Here is a 16,286-nt window from a genome sequence, read left to right on the forward strand (position 1 = left end):
GTGACCCCTCGATCTACGATGGCCCCGACATACGATCATTTCAACATACAATGGCCTCTCAGAGGCAGCATCAACATACGATGCTTTTGTATGTCGGGGCCATCGCATAAACGACTATCCGGCAGCGCAGACTGCTTCAGCTGACACCGGATAGCCGTGTGGTCCGCTGACGATCACTTACCTGTCCTCGGGGCTCCGGCGCGTCCTCTTCGGGATCCCCTGCATCGTCGCCGCTCTCCATTGACGTCATCACGTCACTGTGCACGCCGACCCGTCATCCAATAGGAGCGTCGTGCGTAGCGACGTGACAGCGGCGACGGAGAGCGAGGATGCCGGGGAAGCAGAGGCCTTGCCGGAGCGTCGGGGACACCCCGGGGACGCGTCGACAGCGATGGAAGGCGACATCCAGGGCAGCGGTGACGAGCGGTGACGGTCCGGAGCGGCGGGGACAGGTGAGTATAACTTTCAATACCAGTGGTCTTCAACCTGCGGACCTCCAGATGTTGCAAAACTACAACACCCAGCATGTCCAGACAGCCATCGGCTGTCTGGGCATGCTGGGTGTTGTAGTTTTGCAACATCTGGAGGTCCGCAGGTTGTAGACCACTGTCCTATACTTTACATTGCACGGATCCCTCAACATACGATGGTTTCAACAAACGATGGTCCATTTGGAACGGATTACCATCGTATGTTGAGGGACCACTGTACTTCTAACTTCTCAAAGACCAGTCAATGGCAGCACCGGAGATACCAGAGGGCTATACAGTGGTCCCTCAAGTTACAATATTAATAGGTTCCAGGACGACCATTGTATGTTGAAACCATTGTATGTTGAGACCAGAACTCTATGGAAACCTGGTAATTGGTTCTGAAGCTACCAAAATGTCATCCAAAAATAGGAAAAAGTGAGGATTAAAGAAAAATAAGTAGATAACTAATACAGATAAAGCAAATCCTTACATATAAAAGTAAGAAAGACCTGCTGGGAGCTGTAATCACTGTCTATGTCAGTGTTTCCCAGCCAGTGTGCCTCCAGCTGTTGCAAAACTACAACTCCCAGCATGCCCGGACAGCCAACGGCTGTCCGGGCATGCTGGGAGTTGTAGTTTTGCAACAGCTGGAGGCACCCTAGTTGGGAAACAATGGTTTATGTAGAGGACAGGAGTTTCTTCAGGGTCCTATACAGTACACAAAGTGGGGGAGATTTATCAAACCTGTGTAGAGGAAGAGTGGTGCAGTTGCCCATAGCAACCAATCAGATCGCTTCTTTCATTTTTCACAGGCCTCTTTACAAATGTAAGAAGCTATCTGTTTGGTTGCTATGGGCAACTGCACCATTCTTCCTCTTCCTCTACACAGGTTTTAATAAATCTCCCATAGTGTCCCAAATGGAGCCGCCCTTACTTGGTGTCCAAAGGAGCAGCTAACCCTGGCACAGGTAAGTAGTACAGAACTTGTAGTTCCTCCCTGTACTGTAGGGGGCGCTACCAGACAGCCAGTCAGTGCTTGTACTTCAGTAATACAGGTGATTTACCAGCAAAATGCCAATTCTGATTGGTCAGTTCCTCCAGTTGTGACACGTTTCACAGATCTGGACTGTCTGTACATTGTATGTTGAGTCTGGTTTCAAGTTACAATGGTCCAGAAAAGACCATTGTATGTTGAAACGATTGTATGTTGAGGCCATTGTAAGTTGAGGGATCACTGTATTCTGGTATTTCTTGTGCTCCCATAGACAATGCATGGAGTGGCAGACTGCACGAGCCCTCTACTGTTCCATACGACCCCGTTCTGAAGATCATAGGGGTCCTATCAGTTGGACCGACCCCCATGATCAGATGTGGTCGGACTCCTGTGATCCCCGATCCAAATATGTTATTTTTTTGCTGGATGACCCCATGAAAGAGAAGGTGGGACAAATGCTGCTTTGTGTGCTAAGGAGGGAGCTTGCATCAGCAGAAACCTTCCCCCTATGTTCTACCATGAACAGGATTAAAGGGGTACTCCGGTGAAAACCTTTTTTCTTTTAAATCAACTGGTGCCAGAAAGTTAAGCATATTTGTAAATTACTTTTATTAAAAAATCTTAATCCTTCCAGTACTTATTAGCTGCTGAATGCTACAGAGGAAATTCCTTTCTTTTTGGAACACTGATGACATCACGAGCACAGTGCTCTCTGCTGACATCTCTGTCCATTTTAGCAACCGTGCATAGCAGATGTATGCTAAGGGCAGCATGGTGGCTCAGTGGTTAGCACAGCTGCCTTGCAGTGCTGGGGCCTTGGGTTCAAATCCCACTAAGGACAACAATAAATAATGACTTATTATTATTATAATAACGTCAGCAGAGAGCATTCCAAAAAGAAAAGAATTTCCTCTGTAGTATTCAGCAGCTAATAAGTACAGGAAGGATTAAGATTTTTTTAATAGAAGTAATTTACAAATCTGTTTAACTTTTCGGAGCCAGTTGATTTAAAAGAAAAAAGGTTTTCACCGGAGTACCCCTTTAAAGTCTTTTTTTTTACCATATGAGATATTTATCTGCAGGACTGGATAATCTTTTAGCACGTGTGTTTTCTCTAAGGAAAAGTCTTAAAGGGAATTTGTCAGCTGTGATTTTCTGCTGACACTGTTAAATTCTGTTAGGACAAGAAGACACATGGTACCTTTTACAGTGGTCCCTCAAGTTACAATATTAATTGGTTCCGGGACGGCCATTGTATGTTGAAACTATTGTATGTTGAGACCATAACTCTATGGAAAACTGGTAATTGGTTCTGAAGCCACCAAAATGTCATCCAAAAATAGGAAAAAGTGAGGATTAAAGAAAAATAAGTAGATAACAAGTAATAAAGATCTGCTGGGAGCTGTAATCATTGTCTATGTTAGTGTTTCCCAAGCAGGGAGCCTCCAGCTGTTGCAAAACTACAACTCCCAGCATGCCCGGACAGCCAAAGGCTGTCCGGGCATGCTGGGAGTTGTAGTTTTGCAACAGCTGGGGGTACCCTGCTTGGGAAAATACTGGTCTATGTAGAGGACAGAAGCTTCTTCAGGATCCTGTACAGTACACAGTGTCCCAAAAAAGTAACATGGAGCCGCCCTCACCTGGTGTCCAAAGGAGCAGCTAACCCTGGTACAGGTAAAGAGTACAGAACATGTAATACCTCCCTGTACTGTAGGGGGTGCTACCAGACACCAGTCAGTGCATACACTTCAGTAATACAGGTAAAGGAGTAGTACAGAACAGGTAATACCTCCCTGTACTGTAGGGGGCGCTACCAGACACCAGTCAGTGCATACACTTCAGTAATACAGGTAAAGAGTACAGAACATGTAATACCTCCCTGTACTGTAGGGGGTGCTACCAGACACCAGTCAGTGCATACACTTCAGTAATACAGGTAAAGAGTAGTACAGAACATGTAATACCTCCCTGTACTGTAGGGGGCGCTACCAGATATCAGTCAGTGCATACACTTCAGTAATACAGGTAAAGAGTACAAAACATGTAATACCTCCCTGTACTGTAGGGGGCGCTACCAGACACCAGTCAGTGCATACACTTCAGTAATACAGGTAAAGAGTAGTACAGAACATGTAATACCTCCCTGTACTGTAGGGGGCGCTACCAGACATCAGTCAGTGCATACACTTCAGTAATACAGGTAAAGAGTAGTACAGAACATGTAATACCTCCCTGTACTGTAGGGGGTGCTAGCAGACATCAGTCAGTGCATACACTTCAGTAATACAGGTAAAGAGTACAGAACATGTAATACCTCCCTGTACTGTAGGGGGCGCTACCAGACATCAGTCAGTGCATACACTTCAGTAATACAGGTAAAGAGTACAGAACATGTAATACCTCCCTGTACTGTAGGGGGCGCTACCAGACATCAGTCAGTGCATACACTTCAGTAATACAGGTAAAGAGTAGTACAGAACATGTAATACCTCCCTGTACTGTAGGGGGCGCTACCAGACACCAGTCAGTGCATACACTTCAGTAATACAGGTAAAGAGTAGTACAGAACATGTAATACCTCTCTGTACTGTAGGGGGCGCTACCAGATATCATTCAGTGCATACACTTCAGTAATACAGGTAAAGAGTAGTACAGAACATGTAATACCTCCCTGTACTGTAGGGGGCGCTACCAGATATCATTCAGTGCATACACTTCAGTAATACAGGTAAAGAGTAGTACAGAACATGTAATACCTCCCTGTACTGTAGGGGGCGCTACCAGACATCAGTCAGTGCATACACTTCAGTAATACAGGTAAAGAGTACAGAACATGTAATACCTCCCTGTACTGTAGGGGGCGCTACCAGACACCAGTCAGTGCATACACTTCAGTAATACAGGTAAAGAGTAGTACAGAACAAGTAATACCTCCCTGTACTGTAGGGGGCGCTACCAGACACCAGTCAGTGCATGCACTTCAGTAATACAGGGGTTTTACCAGTGAATGCCCATTCTCATTGGTCGGTTCTTCCAGCCATTGACAGGTTTCACAGATCTGGACTGTCTGTACATTGTATGTTGAGTCTGGTTTCAACTTACAATGGTCCAGAATAGACCATTGTATGTTGAAACTATTGTATGTTGATGCCATTGTAAGTTGAGGGATCACTGTATATATCTGTGTGTGTATATCTGTGTGCTTCTATAATGTAGAAAATGCTTTTATTCTCTGGTGCAAAGATACATTCCCAAGACCCTGAAGTGTTGAGGGCTGGAACCCCTCCTCGCTCCCTTCCCATCCTTTTCCCTGCACATTTGACACTGCTGAAAGCCGAGCCCTGTTTTCAAATCTCCATCCTGTGCTGTGTATACGAAGTGTGCAAAATGTATACGAAATGTGCGTAAGTGTGAGGGCTCGGCTTCCAGCTGACTGTCAATCAAGAAGGGACAGGTATTTGAGCGAGGAGACATTCCAGACCTCAGCACTTTAGGAGCCTGGAAATGCATATTTGACTCTTTGCACCTGAGAATAAAAGCATTTTTCTATGTTATGGAACAGACCGATATATGAAAGGTACCATGTGACCTAATAGCATCGAACAGTGTCACCAATTATAGAACCTGAATTGCAGCTGACAAATTCCCTTTAGGACCTGTTTAGATTACTTGAGGACAGGCTGTGAGAAACCTTTTGTTGTTATCCAGTTTAGATCTTTAAAGGGGTACTCCACTGTTAGACATCTTATCCCCTATCCAAAGAATTGGGGATAAGATGTCTGATTTGGGGGGGGCCCGCCGCTGGGGACCCCCGCGATCCCCCCTGCACAGCCCGGTACCTCAGCAACCCGGAGCTAAGTTAAGCATCGTGACATCACGGCCCTGCCCCCTCATGACGTCATGTCGTCATGCACCCTCCCATAGACTTGTATTGAGGGGGCGGGGCATGACATCACGAGGGGGCGGGCCATGACGTCACAATGCCCCGTCCCCTGCACCGCCCGTCATTAGCCTCAGAGTAAACTTAGCTCCGGGCTGCTGAGGTACCGGGCTGCTGCAGGGGGGATCGCGGGGGTCCCCAGTGGCGGGCCCCCCCCAAATCAGACATCTTATCCCCTATCCTTTGGATAGGGGATAAGATGTCTAACAGTGGAGTACCCCTTTAAGTATATGGCCAGGGTTGGATTTAAAGCTACTTTTAACACCATTTAGAGTCTTCCTATTTTCCTTACATCTAATTGAGTCTCACCCAATGCTTTATATAGGGCAACCACTACAGATTCATTCCGCCACCGTCAGAGCCCTTGGCAAGCCCTTTCCAGGTACCATGATAGATCTTTAGTCATTTTAGTCATTCCTTTGGTAAAAAGTTATATTTAATAGATGCCTCCCGTACAACAGAGGGTCATCCCTACATACAGATAACACATAACTCTTACTCGATGTCATTAAATACAAAATTGCAAATCCCACACCAACAAGTGCATACGACATAAAGTGCTGTACCAAGTACCCTAGGTCTTCAATGTCCCATAATGCTTTGCTAAGATCCAGATGGAAAAACATGAACCGTCTTATCAAATGAATGAGAACCATGTATGCCCATAGCCCCTGTCCCTCCTCCATACAAAATAAGGGACTAAACATGTTGGAGAAACGCAGGTGCCAATTGGTAAAACCAGGCCAAGCCTTAGGATTGTATAATAAGGGGTCCCTACAGCCAGCGCTATCCCATCCCCTGATAAGGGCGATTCCTGCCCATACTTACCCTCACAGATGGCCTCAGGAAACCAATGGGGCATTTACCATTAAAAAGTGCCACCCCTGGTTTGCATTTTCTTAAACTCACCCTACCTGGGTCATAAGCTGTTTTAGAGCGAGTACCACTATGCTATTTAGTACCAGGACCACTGTCTATTACTCCATTTATGTCCCTAATTTCCTTATCGAAAGGATAGGGGATAAGATGTCTAATCGCGGGGAGGGGGGGGGGGGGGGGGGATGAGGTTCCCGCCGCTGGGGACTCCAGTGATCTCTGCTGCAGCACCCCCTATCATCCGTGCACAGAGGGAATCCATTCATGTCTATGGGAGGAGGTGTGACGGCTACGTACCAGCTGTCCCGCCCCCTCCCATAGACATGAACGGAGGGGGCGTGGTGTGATGTCACAAACGCGGAAGTGTGGTGTCGGGTGCAATGTGATGTGTAGGGGCAGATGGTGTTGCCCAGGGGTAGATGGTGTTAACCCCTTAGTGTTCGTGATGCCAGGGTGTGGTTTGCCTATGTAACCACCTGAAGGTAGCACCGCTAGTCCTAGGTTATGCAGGGCAAATAATAGTCCAGGGCCAGGTTAGGGTTAACAGTAGTTTTACTGAGGTAGACAAATGGTACAGTCTTTACAGCTCGGCCAGGATCCCAGAGAGGGGACCAGTAACACAGGGGACCTCACAGCTTGCTGGGACTTGCAGTGACTTGGACAGACTTTAGCACAACCACGCTGACTATAATAGACTTTACTTGACTGAAGATAGTGACAGCAGACAGAGATGACTTACTGACTTGTGGCTGCAATTTAGGCTTGAGGCCTCCAGATGTGCTGGACACTGGCTCTGAGACGTCTGGACTGGACTTGACCTCAGGATCTAAGAGCAAGATTGTATTACCTTCCCCTCTTATAAAGGGGGCTGAGCAAAGAGCCCATAGGCCAACTGCGGGTCATCTGGTCACCTGGTGCTCTCTGGGTAACAAAACATATGACTTAAACATGTGACAACCATTATCAGGTGACTAACAATCATGTGACCATATCAAAGGTCCTTTACACTAAATATACAACCTATACACAATATGGGGGAACAGTGCAGGAGAGCCCTGAGGATGTACAGGGACTCTACCTGACAGGACTGTAGGAGCATATCTGGTACTGGGACATCACAGAAGCTCCAAGCTTCCGTGTTCCAGATGCCACTGCTGCCGGGCCGGAGATAGCAGGGGTCTCCAGCGGCGGGACCCATTAGACATCTTATCTCATATCCTTTGGATAGGGGATAAGATGTTTTCCGGTGGAGTACCCCTTTAAGACCCCTTTATTTCCCCAACTGGCACCTGAATTTTTCCAGCATGTTTGGGCCCTTGTATTGTGTAGAGAAAGCACACGGACTACGGACCTACCTGGTTCTCATTCATGTAGTAAGACAGTTCATGTGCATCTGTCTGGATCGGAGCATGGCTATATGAGATGTTGAAGTCCGTATGTATATTTCCTATATGCCATTATTCCTGGGGTACTTGGTACAGAACTTTATGTAGTATGCACTTGTTGGTCTTGGATGTGCAATTTATTTAAAGACATTGAATAAAAGTTACATTTTTTCTTTATGTAGTGTTAAAGGGGTTATCCAGGAAAAAATACATATATATATAAACTGGCTCCAGAAAGTTCAACAGATTTGTAAATTACTTCTATAAAAAAATCTTAATTCTTTCAGTACTCATGAGCTGCTGAAGTTGAGTTGTTCTTTTCTATCTAACTTGTCTCTGATGACACCTGTCTCGGGAACTGTTCAGAGTAGAAGCAAAACCCCATAGAAAACCTCTTCTACTCTGTGTCTGTGCAGTTCCCGAGACAAGCAGAGATGTCAGCAGAGAGCACTGTTGCCAGACAGAAAAGAACAACTCAACTTCAGCAGCTGATAATTATTGGAAGGATTAAGATTTTTTAATAGAAGTAATTTACAAATCTGTTTAACTTTCTGGAGCAAGTTGATATACATTTTTTTTTCCTGGAATACCCCTTTAACTATCTGTTATTTATTGATATGCATTAAAGGGGTACTCCACCCCTAGACATCTTATCCCCTATCCAAAGGATAGGGGATAAGATGTCTGATCGCGGGGGTCCCGTCACTGGGGACCCCCCGCAATATAGCATACGGCACCCACCTGTTTCTTGTCCGGAAGCACTGGAGGGTCTGGGTCCCGACTAGGGATCGACCAATATCGTTTCCTGTTACCTGTACCCGGGGTCCACTCTACATCTGGCTCCAGTGATGTCCTCCTGACCTGTCACTGTGCGCACTGACGGTGACATCGCGTCACGTCATGTCACTCGTCATGCCACTCGTCATTGCGCACAGCGTAACGCATGACGCAGCAGGAGCCAGTAGTAGTGTGGACCCCGGGCCTGGGAACAGGTAATTATAAAACCGGGGATGGGGGAGGCAATGGGGCCGGGGCGGTGCGGTGGGGGGTGCGGTGCTTCGGGTCGGTGGGGGGGGGGGGGGGGGTGTGTGGGCGGTGCGGTGGGGGCGGTGCGGGGGTCGGGGCATTATCAAATTATCGGCAAGGTAATTGCCGATACCGATAATGCCCAAAATAGTGATTATCGGCCGATAATATCGGCCAAACTGATAATCGGTCGATCCCTAGTCCCGACCACGGGAACAGAAGTCCGTGACGTCACGACTCCGTCCCCGTGTGACGTCACGCCCCATCCCCTCAATGCAAGTCTATGGGAGGGGGCGTCACGCCCCCTCCCATAGACTTGCGTTGAGGGGACGGGGCGTGACGTCACACGGGGGCGGAGTCGTGACGTCACGGACTTCCGTTCCCGTGGTCAGGACCCAGACCCTCCAGCGCTTCCGGACAAGAAACAGGTGGGTGCCACATGCTATATTGTGGGGGTCCCCAGCTGTAGGACCCCCCGCGATCAGACATCTTATCCCCTATCCTTTGGGTAGGGGATAAGATGTCTAGAGGTGGAGAGTACCCCTTTAAAAGGAATCTTATAGCAAAAAATGTGGTTAAACACTTGTGACACCTCAAAACCAATACCTCAACATCTGGTTTGTTTAATAATGAAGTCAGGAGAGCAAAACCTCATAAATATATAAGTGTCACAATCCACTGCATTACAACTGCGACTCTCTATATCACCACTGTATTTAGACTGCGACAGTATAAAACATCACTTATCACAGAACATTCTCTTTGGTGACAATGGTAAAAGAGACAAATAGTTTTCTCCAATCTAATAGTAGAGATAAATTGTCTCCAACACAAATCATCTGTCACCAATAATAAGATTGTATGTATCAAGATATCCACTCACCAGTAAAAACCAGTTTAGATTACCAAAAACTAACACCTCGTGAATAGTGAATTAAAACAACGTTACAGTTTTATGCCCTCTCGTTCCGACATGTTTCCCCCCCCCCGATGATGACTGTGTTTCTCAAGGGTAATCTGTCCAATAGATAAGAACCGATGACAGAGGGTAAAGCTGACGTGTAAACAGCAAAAACCTGTATATAAAACATAATATCACTTAAAATGGGGCTAGCCACAGACAAATTATTAATATATAATAACGATATAAAACGAATTATGTGGTGCCTCCTATCATATTTATCCCAAACCACTATCCCTGCCTTTGAGGGACTCACCTCTTTAAAGGGGTACTCCCGTGGAAAACTTTTTTTTTTAAATCAACTGGTGCCAGAAAGTTAAACAGATTTGTAAATCACTTCTATTAAAATATCTTAATCCTTCCAGTACTTTTTAGGGGCTGTATACTAAAGAGAAATCCAAAAAAGAAATGCATTTCCTGTGATGTGCTGACCACAGTGCTCTCTGCTGACCTCTGCTGTCCATTTTAGGAACTGGAGGAAATCCCCATAGCAAACATATGTTTCTCTGGACAGTTCCTAAAATGGACAGCAGAGGTCAGCAGAGAGCACTGTGGTCATGACATCAGAGGAAATGCATTTCTTTTTGGATTTCTCTTTAGTATACAGCCCCTAAAAAGTACTGGAAGGATTAAGATTTTTTAATAGAAGTAATTTACAAATCTGTTTAACTTTCTGGCACCAGTTGATTTAAAAAAAAAAAGTTTTCCATGGGAGTACCCCTTTAACAGGGTGGCCTCAACCACGGTGACGTTCCCTACTAAGTGATTGACCTATCGGGGGAGCTAGGTGCCGTAGATCACGTCATCACGTCCGGCGCCGCCTCTGACAGCGGATCACGTGACAACTCACGGACCGCTACTATCGCGATGAAGTTAGGCGCTGCGGGGATCGTGACACACCGGTGAACCGGAAGTGATTATGATGCCACTGGATGTGGATAGCGGCATTTTTCGCGAGGTCTTGTGATGTATGAGTGCAGAAGTGCTGACGGGCGACATCGCGCATATCTATGATGCCGTGACCGCTGGGGTGACTATTTCCTTATAGGATATCAGTATCCTGGAACTATTCCTAACTGTCTGGATCATTTTGAGTGATATGTTGTTTTATATACAGGTTTTTGCTGTTTACACGTCAGCTTTACCCTCTGGCATCGGTCCTTATCTATTGGACAGATTACCCTTGAGAAACCCCGTCATCATGGGGGAAACATGTCGGAACGAGAGGGCATAAAACTGTAACATTGTTTTAATTCACTATTCACGAGGCGTTAGTTTTTGGTAATCTAATCAGGTTTTTACTGGTGAGTGGATATCTTGATAACAGTTGTAATGCAGTGGATTGCGACACTTATATTTAGGAGGTTCCGCAGATATTGAGGTATTGGTTTTGAGGGGTCACAAGTGTTTAACCACATTTTTTGTTATGAAATTCCTTTTAATGCATATCAATAAATAGTTGTTTTAATATAAACAAGGGTCTAAAAGGGCTGTGATATATCATTTGGGAATTGACCTTTTGAATTATATGTTTTTTTCTGCTGGAATAAGTATTAAAGGGGTTATCCAGGGAAAAATAAATGTTTTTTATATATCAACTGGCTCCAGAAAGTTAAACAGATTTGTAAATTACTTCTATTCAAAAATCTTAATCCTTTCAGTACTTATGAGCTGCTGAAGTCAAGGTTGTTCTTTTCTGTCTAAGTGCTCTCTGATGACACCTGTCTCGGGAACCGCCCAGTTTAGTTTAGAAGCAAATCCCCATAGCAAACCTCTTCTACTCTGTGCAGTTCCCGAGACAAGCAGAGATGTTCCGCAGAGAGTGCTGTTGTCAGACAGAAAAGAACAACTCAACTTCAGCAGCTGATAATTATTGAAAGGATTAAGATTTTTTAATAGAAGTAATTTACAAATCTAAAAGCTAAATTTCAACCACACCTCAAGGATACCACCCTTCTGGGTGCACAGTGAAAAAGATGGTTTGAATAATGCAAAATTTTATTAAAATAAAATCTTAAAATAATTATGAAATACTCAATTTACATTTTGACAGAGCAATAATACGTGTATTAATAACCATAGGGCCCTTATGGTGTGTATTAATAATGATAAATGTAGCACTGCTGTTCTAAGTGGTTGGCCGACTATCCGGAATATACTGGTGATCCGGCAATTGGATATCTGATTATAATGTCCTATTATAACTTGGACTGGGCTGCCCATAGTCTTTAGAGAGATAAATGATGCTCCCCGTGTTCGATGGTCCCGTACTGCGACGGGCCGCAGATGGTATGGATAGCAGACAGTTGTGAATTGCAAGCGGTGGCTTGGCTGCAGAACGTTATCTTTAACTCGGTTCAGGAGCGGGGCTCCGGCAGGAGAATCCCACGCCGGAGGTCCGTAGCAGCGGCGTGCGGCTGTTGTGTTGGCGGACCCTCGCTGGCTTACGCCGGTAGAAATGCTCGTGGTGGTGACAGCATGTGGAGCAGATCAATACGCCCGGTGAGTGAAAATCCTGGCTGGAGCAACAAGTCTGTGGGCGGCTGATGTAAGTTGATAAGCCGGCTTTTGTGTAAGCTGTGCGTCTTTGTATTGCTCTGTTCAAACAGAGTCTTGAGCCTAGACGCGTTTCAGGGTACTTCAAATCGACCCCTTCCTCAGTAGGCAAATTTGTTGATATATGTTATTTGCTTTGGACTTGATAAAGGGAGGAATCCCGAAAGCTTGTCTCTACAAAATTCTGTTAGTCCAATAAAAAAGGTATTACAAGATACTGCAACATTTTATGATTTGCATCTATATGTATATACACATACACATACATATACACACACACACACTCTTGCTTGCATAGTGTAGGAGGATTGGATCCAGGGCCAGTTTTAGGCTTAGCGTGGCCCTGGGCAAAATCAGAAGTGGGGTCCCAAAAGTCGTAATAGTGCACTAATCAGATTAGCACATTTTTGGTCTCTTCAAATACCATACAAAATATCTAAAAAGCAAAAAAAAATGGTACCGATAAAAACTGCAAATCACAGCGCTAAAAATGACCCTCATACATCCCCATATACAGAAAAATAAAAGTGCTATAGTGATCAGAATAGTACAATTTTATATTTTTGTATTCACATTAGGTTGGCAGCATAGTTCCCCCACATTAGGTTGGCAGTATAAATCTCCCACATTAGGATGGAAATATATTTTCCCCACATTAGGTGCAATACAGTTCCCCCACATTAAGTTGGCAGTATAGTTCCCCCACATTAGGTGCAGTATAGTTCCCCCACATTAAGTTGGCAGTATAGTTCCCCCACATTAGGTGCAGTATAGTTCCCCCACATTAGGTGCAGTACAGTTCCCCCACATTAAGTTGGCAGTATAGTTCCCCCACATTAGGTTAGTAGTACAGTTTCCCCACATTAGGTTGGCAGTATAAATCTCCCACATTAGGTTAGTAGTACAGTTCCCCCACATTAGGGTAGTAGTACAGTTCCTCCACATTTCCCTGGATAGTGTGGTAGGTAGCTAACCAGTTAGGTAGGTAGGAAGGAAGACAGCCAGGTAGGTATGCAGTTAGGTTGCCAGGTAGTTAGGTAGAGAAATAGCCAGGTACCCAAATAGGTAGGTTGCTAGGTTGGCAAGTAGTTTGGTAGAAAGATAGCAAGGTAGGTAGTCAGGTATAAAAAAAACAGGTAGGTATAGCCAGGTAGGTAGATAGATTGCCAGGTAGGTATGAAGACATGTAGGTAGGTAGTTAGCTAGGTTGCCAGGTAGGTAGCCAGTTAGTGTCCTAGGTTGCCTGGTAGGTAGCTAGGTAGGAAGACAGTAAGACAGGTAGATACGTGGGTGGGAATACACTCAGGTAGGTAGGCAGCAGGTGGTGGAATAAATCTCTCAAAAAGTAGCAAGGGTAATACAGTGTTTCTCAATCAGGGTGTCTCCAGCTGTTGCAAAACTACAACTCTCAGTATGCCCGTACAGCCAAACGCTGTCCGGGCATGCTGGGAGTTGTAGTTTTGATACAGCTGGAGACACCCTGGTTGGGAAACACTGCTCTTTGTTTGTCAAATACTGAATTGGCTAGAACAGTGTTTCCCAATCAATGCGTCTCCAGCTGTTGCAAAACTACAACTCCCAGCATGCCCTGACAGCCTTTGGGCATGCTGGGTCTTGTAATTTTGCAACAGCTGGAGGCACACTGGTTGAGAAACACTGGTTTAACATAATGTATGCTGAATATGCTAGCACAGTGTTTCCCAACTAGTGTGCCTCCAGCTGTTGCAAAACTACACTCCCAGCATGCCCAAGGCTGTCAGGGCATGCTGGGATTTGTAGTTTTGCAACAGCTGGAGGAACACTGGTTGGGAAACACTGGTGTAACATGATGTGTATGCTGAATAGGCTAGGACAGTATTTCCCAACCAGGGTGCCTCCAGCTGTTGCAAAACTACAGCTCCCAGCATGCCCTGACAGCCTTTGGGCATGCAGGGAGTGTAGTTTTGCAACAGCTGGAGGCATACTGGTGTAACATGATGTGTGTGGTTCCCATACATCCCCCCCCCCCCCCCCCCCCCCCCCCCGGGTCGCGTCCTATCTTCTCCATAGGGCAGGCGCCCATGATTGATGTCATCGGCGCCTGCGTCGGGGCAGAGGTCATGGCCTGCTATGAACTGTATACAGTTTTCCACCGGCGAGTGGGTGGGCGAAGGGGGGGAAGGACCTCCCGCCGGCCGCTGCAGATTTAAAGAGGCAGTGGCCGCCAGCCCCGGAGGTATGTGTGGCTGCTGCATTCTGACTAATTGGCTGACTGTATGTAGTCAGTCAATCAGTCAGCATGCAGTGTACAGTGTGGGTCCCCAGCAGGGGGGGGGCGTTGGTTGGCGTTGGGGATGTCGGGCTGGTGATGTCGGGGATGTCCTGTGGGGCTGGGGTTTAGTATTGAGGAAAAAAAAAAAAAAAGTCCTGCAGCAGCGGGCCATGGCCGCGGTGATTAGGGTGTGCCTATGACTGCTATCCATACCATCTGCGGCCCGTCGCAGTACGGGACCATCGAACACGGGGAGCATCATTTATCTCTCTAAAGACTATGGGCAGCCCAGTCCAAGTTATAATAGGACATTATAATCAGATATCCAATTGCCGGATCACCAGTATATTCCGGATAGTCGGCCAACCACTTAGAACAGCAGTGCTACATTTATCATTATTAATACACATCATAAGGGCCCTATGGTTATTAATATACATATTATTGCTCTGTAAAAATTTTAATTGAGTATTTCATAATTATTTTATGATTGTATTTTAATAAAATTTAGCATTATTCAAACTAACCGTTTTCAAACCATCTTTTTCATTGTGCACCCAGAAGGGTGGTATCCTTGAGGTGTGGTTGAAATTTAGCTTTTAGATTTGTAAATTAATTCTATTAAAAAAATCTTAATCCTTTCAATAATTAGCAGCTGCTGAAGTTGAGTTGTTCTTTTCTGGTTGACATTTTGCTTTTAAATTCACTTTACTTAGTCGGTGGGGACTGATTTATCAACCGTATTTAACCTCGGATACTAGGTTGTGAGCTGCACACACCCTTTTATTTGTGTCTGAATTTACAAATCTGTTTAAGTTTCTGGAGCCAGTTGATATATAAAAAAAAAAAAAAAAAAAAAGTTTTTTCCTGGAATACCCCTTTAACTATCTGTTGTACAGCATTTTTTTTTGACACAAAAAGTATAGCCTCTGGTGCATAAGGACAACTTAGGAAGGGAAATGAATTGCGAAAACTTTAGGTACCACATGTGGGAAGGCCTCCATTCTTGCTATGTCCGAGTCCCTTGAAGAAGCTGTTTTTTTAGGCAGTAAAACATGTTAGGGAACATTGACCTGGATACACAAATGTGAACTAGTAGGCGAGATAAATAAATAGTTGGGAGTCTGACAAAAATCAATATAAAAGTGCACAGATAATAGCAATGTAAGAATTAACAACAGCTCCGTCACTGTGTTTTTAAATCACTTGTGTAATTTTATAGTATTAGATTTTTAGCGCACACTTGTTAGGGAGGGTTGAACTATTAAAGTTGGCTTATGGCACTTTCGGTACCTTAGTAGGTCTTGGTAATCTGTAGACTTTTCATGACATTATATCACACATTTGCGTATATAGTTGGCTGCTCACTGTGCATTCATTGTGTGCGGAAGTACCTAATATTTAGACCTGACCCTTGTAAGACCAAGAGCCTTAAAGGGGTACTCCGGTGAAAACCTTTTTTCTTTTAAATCAACTGGTGCCAGAAAGTTAAACATATTTGTAAATGACTTCTATTAAAAAATCGTAATCCTTCCAGTACTTATTAGCTGCTGAATGCTACAGAGGAAATTCCTTTCTTTTTGGAACACTGATGACATCACGATCACAGTGCTCTCTGCTGACGTCTCTGTCCATTTTAGCAACTGTGCATAGCAGATGTAAGCTAAGGGCAGCATGGTGGCTTAGTGCTGGGGCCTTGGGTTCAAATCCCACTAAGGTCAACAATAAATAAAGAGTTATTATTATTGTTATAATGACGTCAGCAAAGAGAACTGTGCTCGTGATGTCATCAGAGAGAATTCCAAAAAAAAGAGAATTTCCTCT

General features: G+C 45.1%; 1 protein-coding gene across 6 annotated transcripts in view; it reads left to right on the forward strand.

Moving 5' to 3' along the window:
* The window catches only part of LOC130367768 (potassium channel subfamily T member 2-like), a 333,948-nt gene that overhangs the window by 217,261 nt on the left and 100,401 nt on the right, over positions 1-16,286 (forward strand). For 4 of the 6 annotated variants that reach the window (XM_056570514.1, XM_056570517.1, XM_056570518.1 and 1 more), the window contains exon 16: positions 5,733-5,789. The exons of the other annotated variants lie outside the window; for them this stretch is intronic. In XM_056570514.1, the coding sequence (XP_056426489.1) occupies positions 5,733-5,789 (57 nt within the window). The remainder of the gene's footprint in view (positions 1-5,732; positions 5,790-16,286) is intronic. 6 annotated transcript variants of the gene reach the window in all.

This window comes from Hyla sarda, chromosome 4 (assembly GCF_029499605.1).
Source record: "Hyla sarda isolate aHylSar1 chromosome 4, aHylSar1.hap1, whole genome shotgun sequence".
Lineage (NCBI taxonomy): Eukaryota > Metazoa > Chordata > Amphibia > Anura > Hylidae > Hyla > Hyla sarda.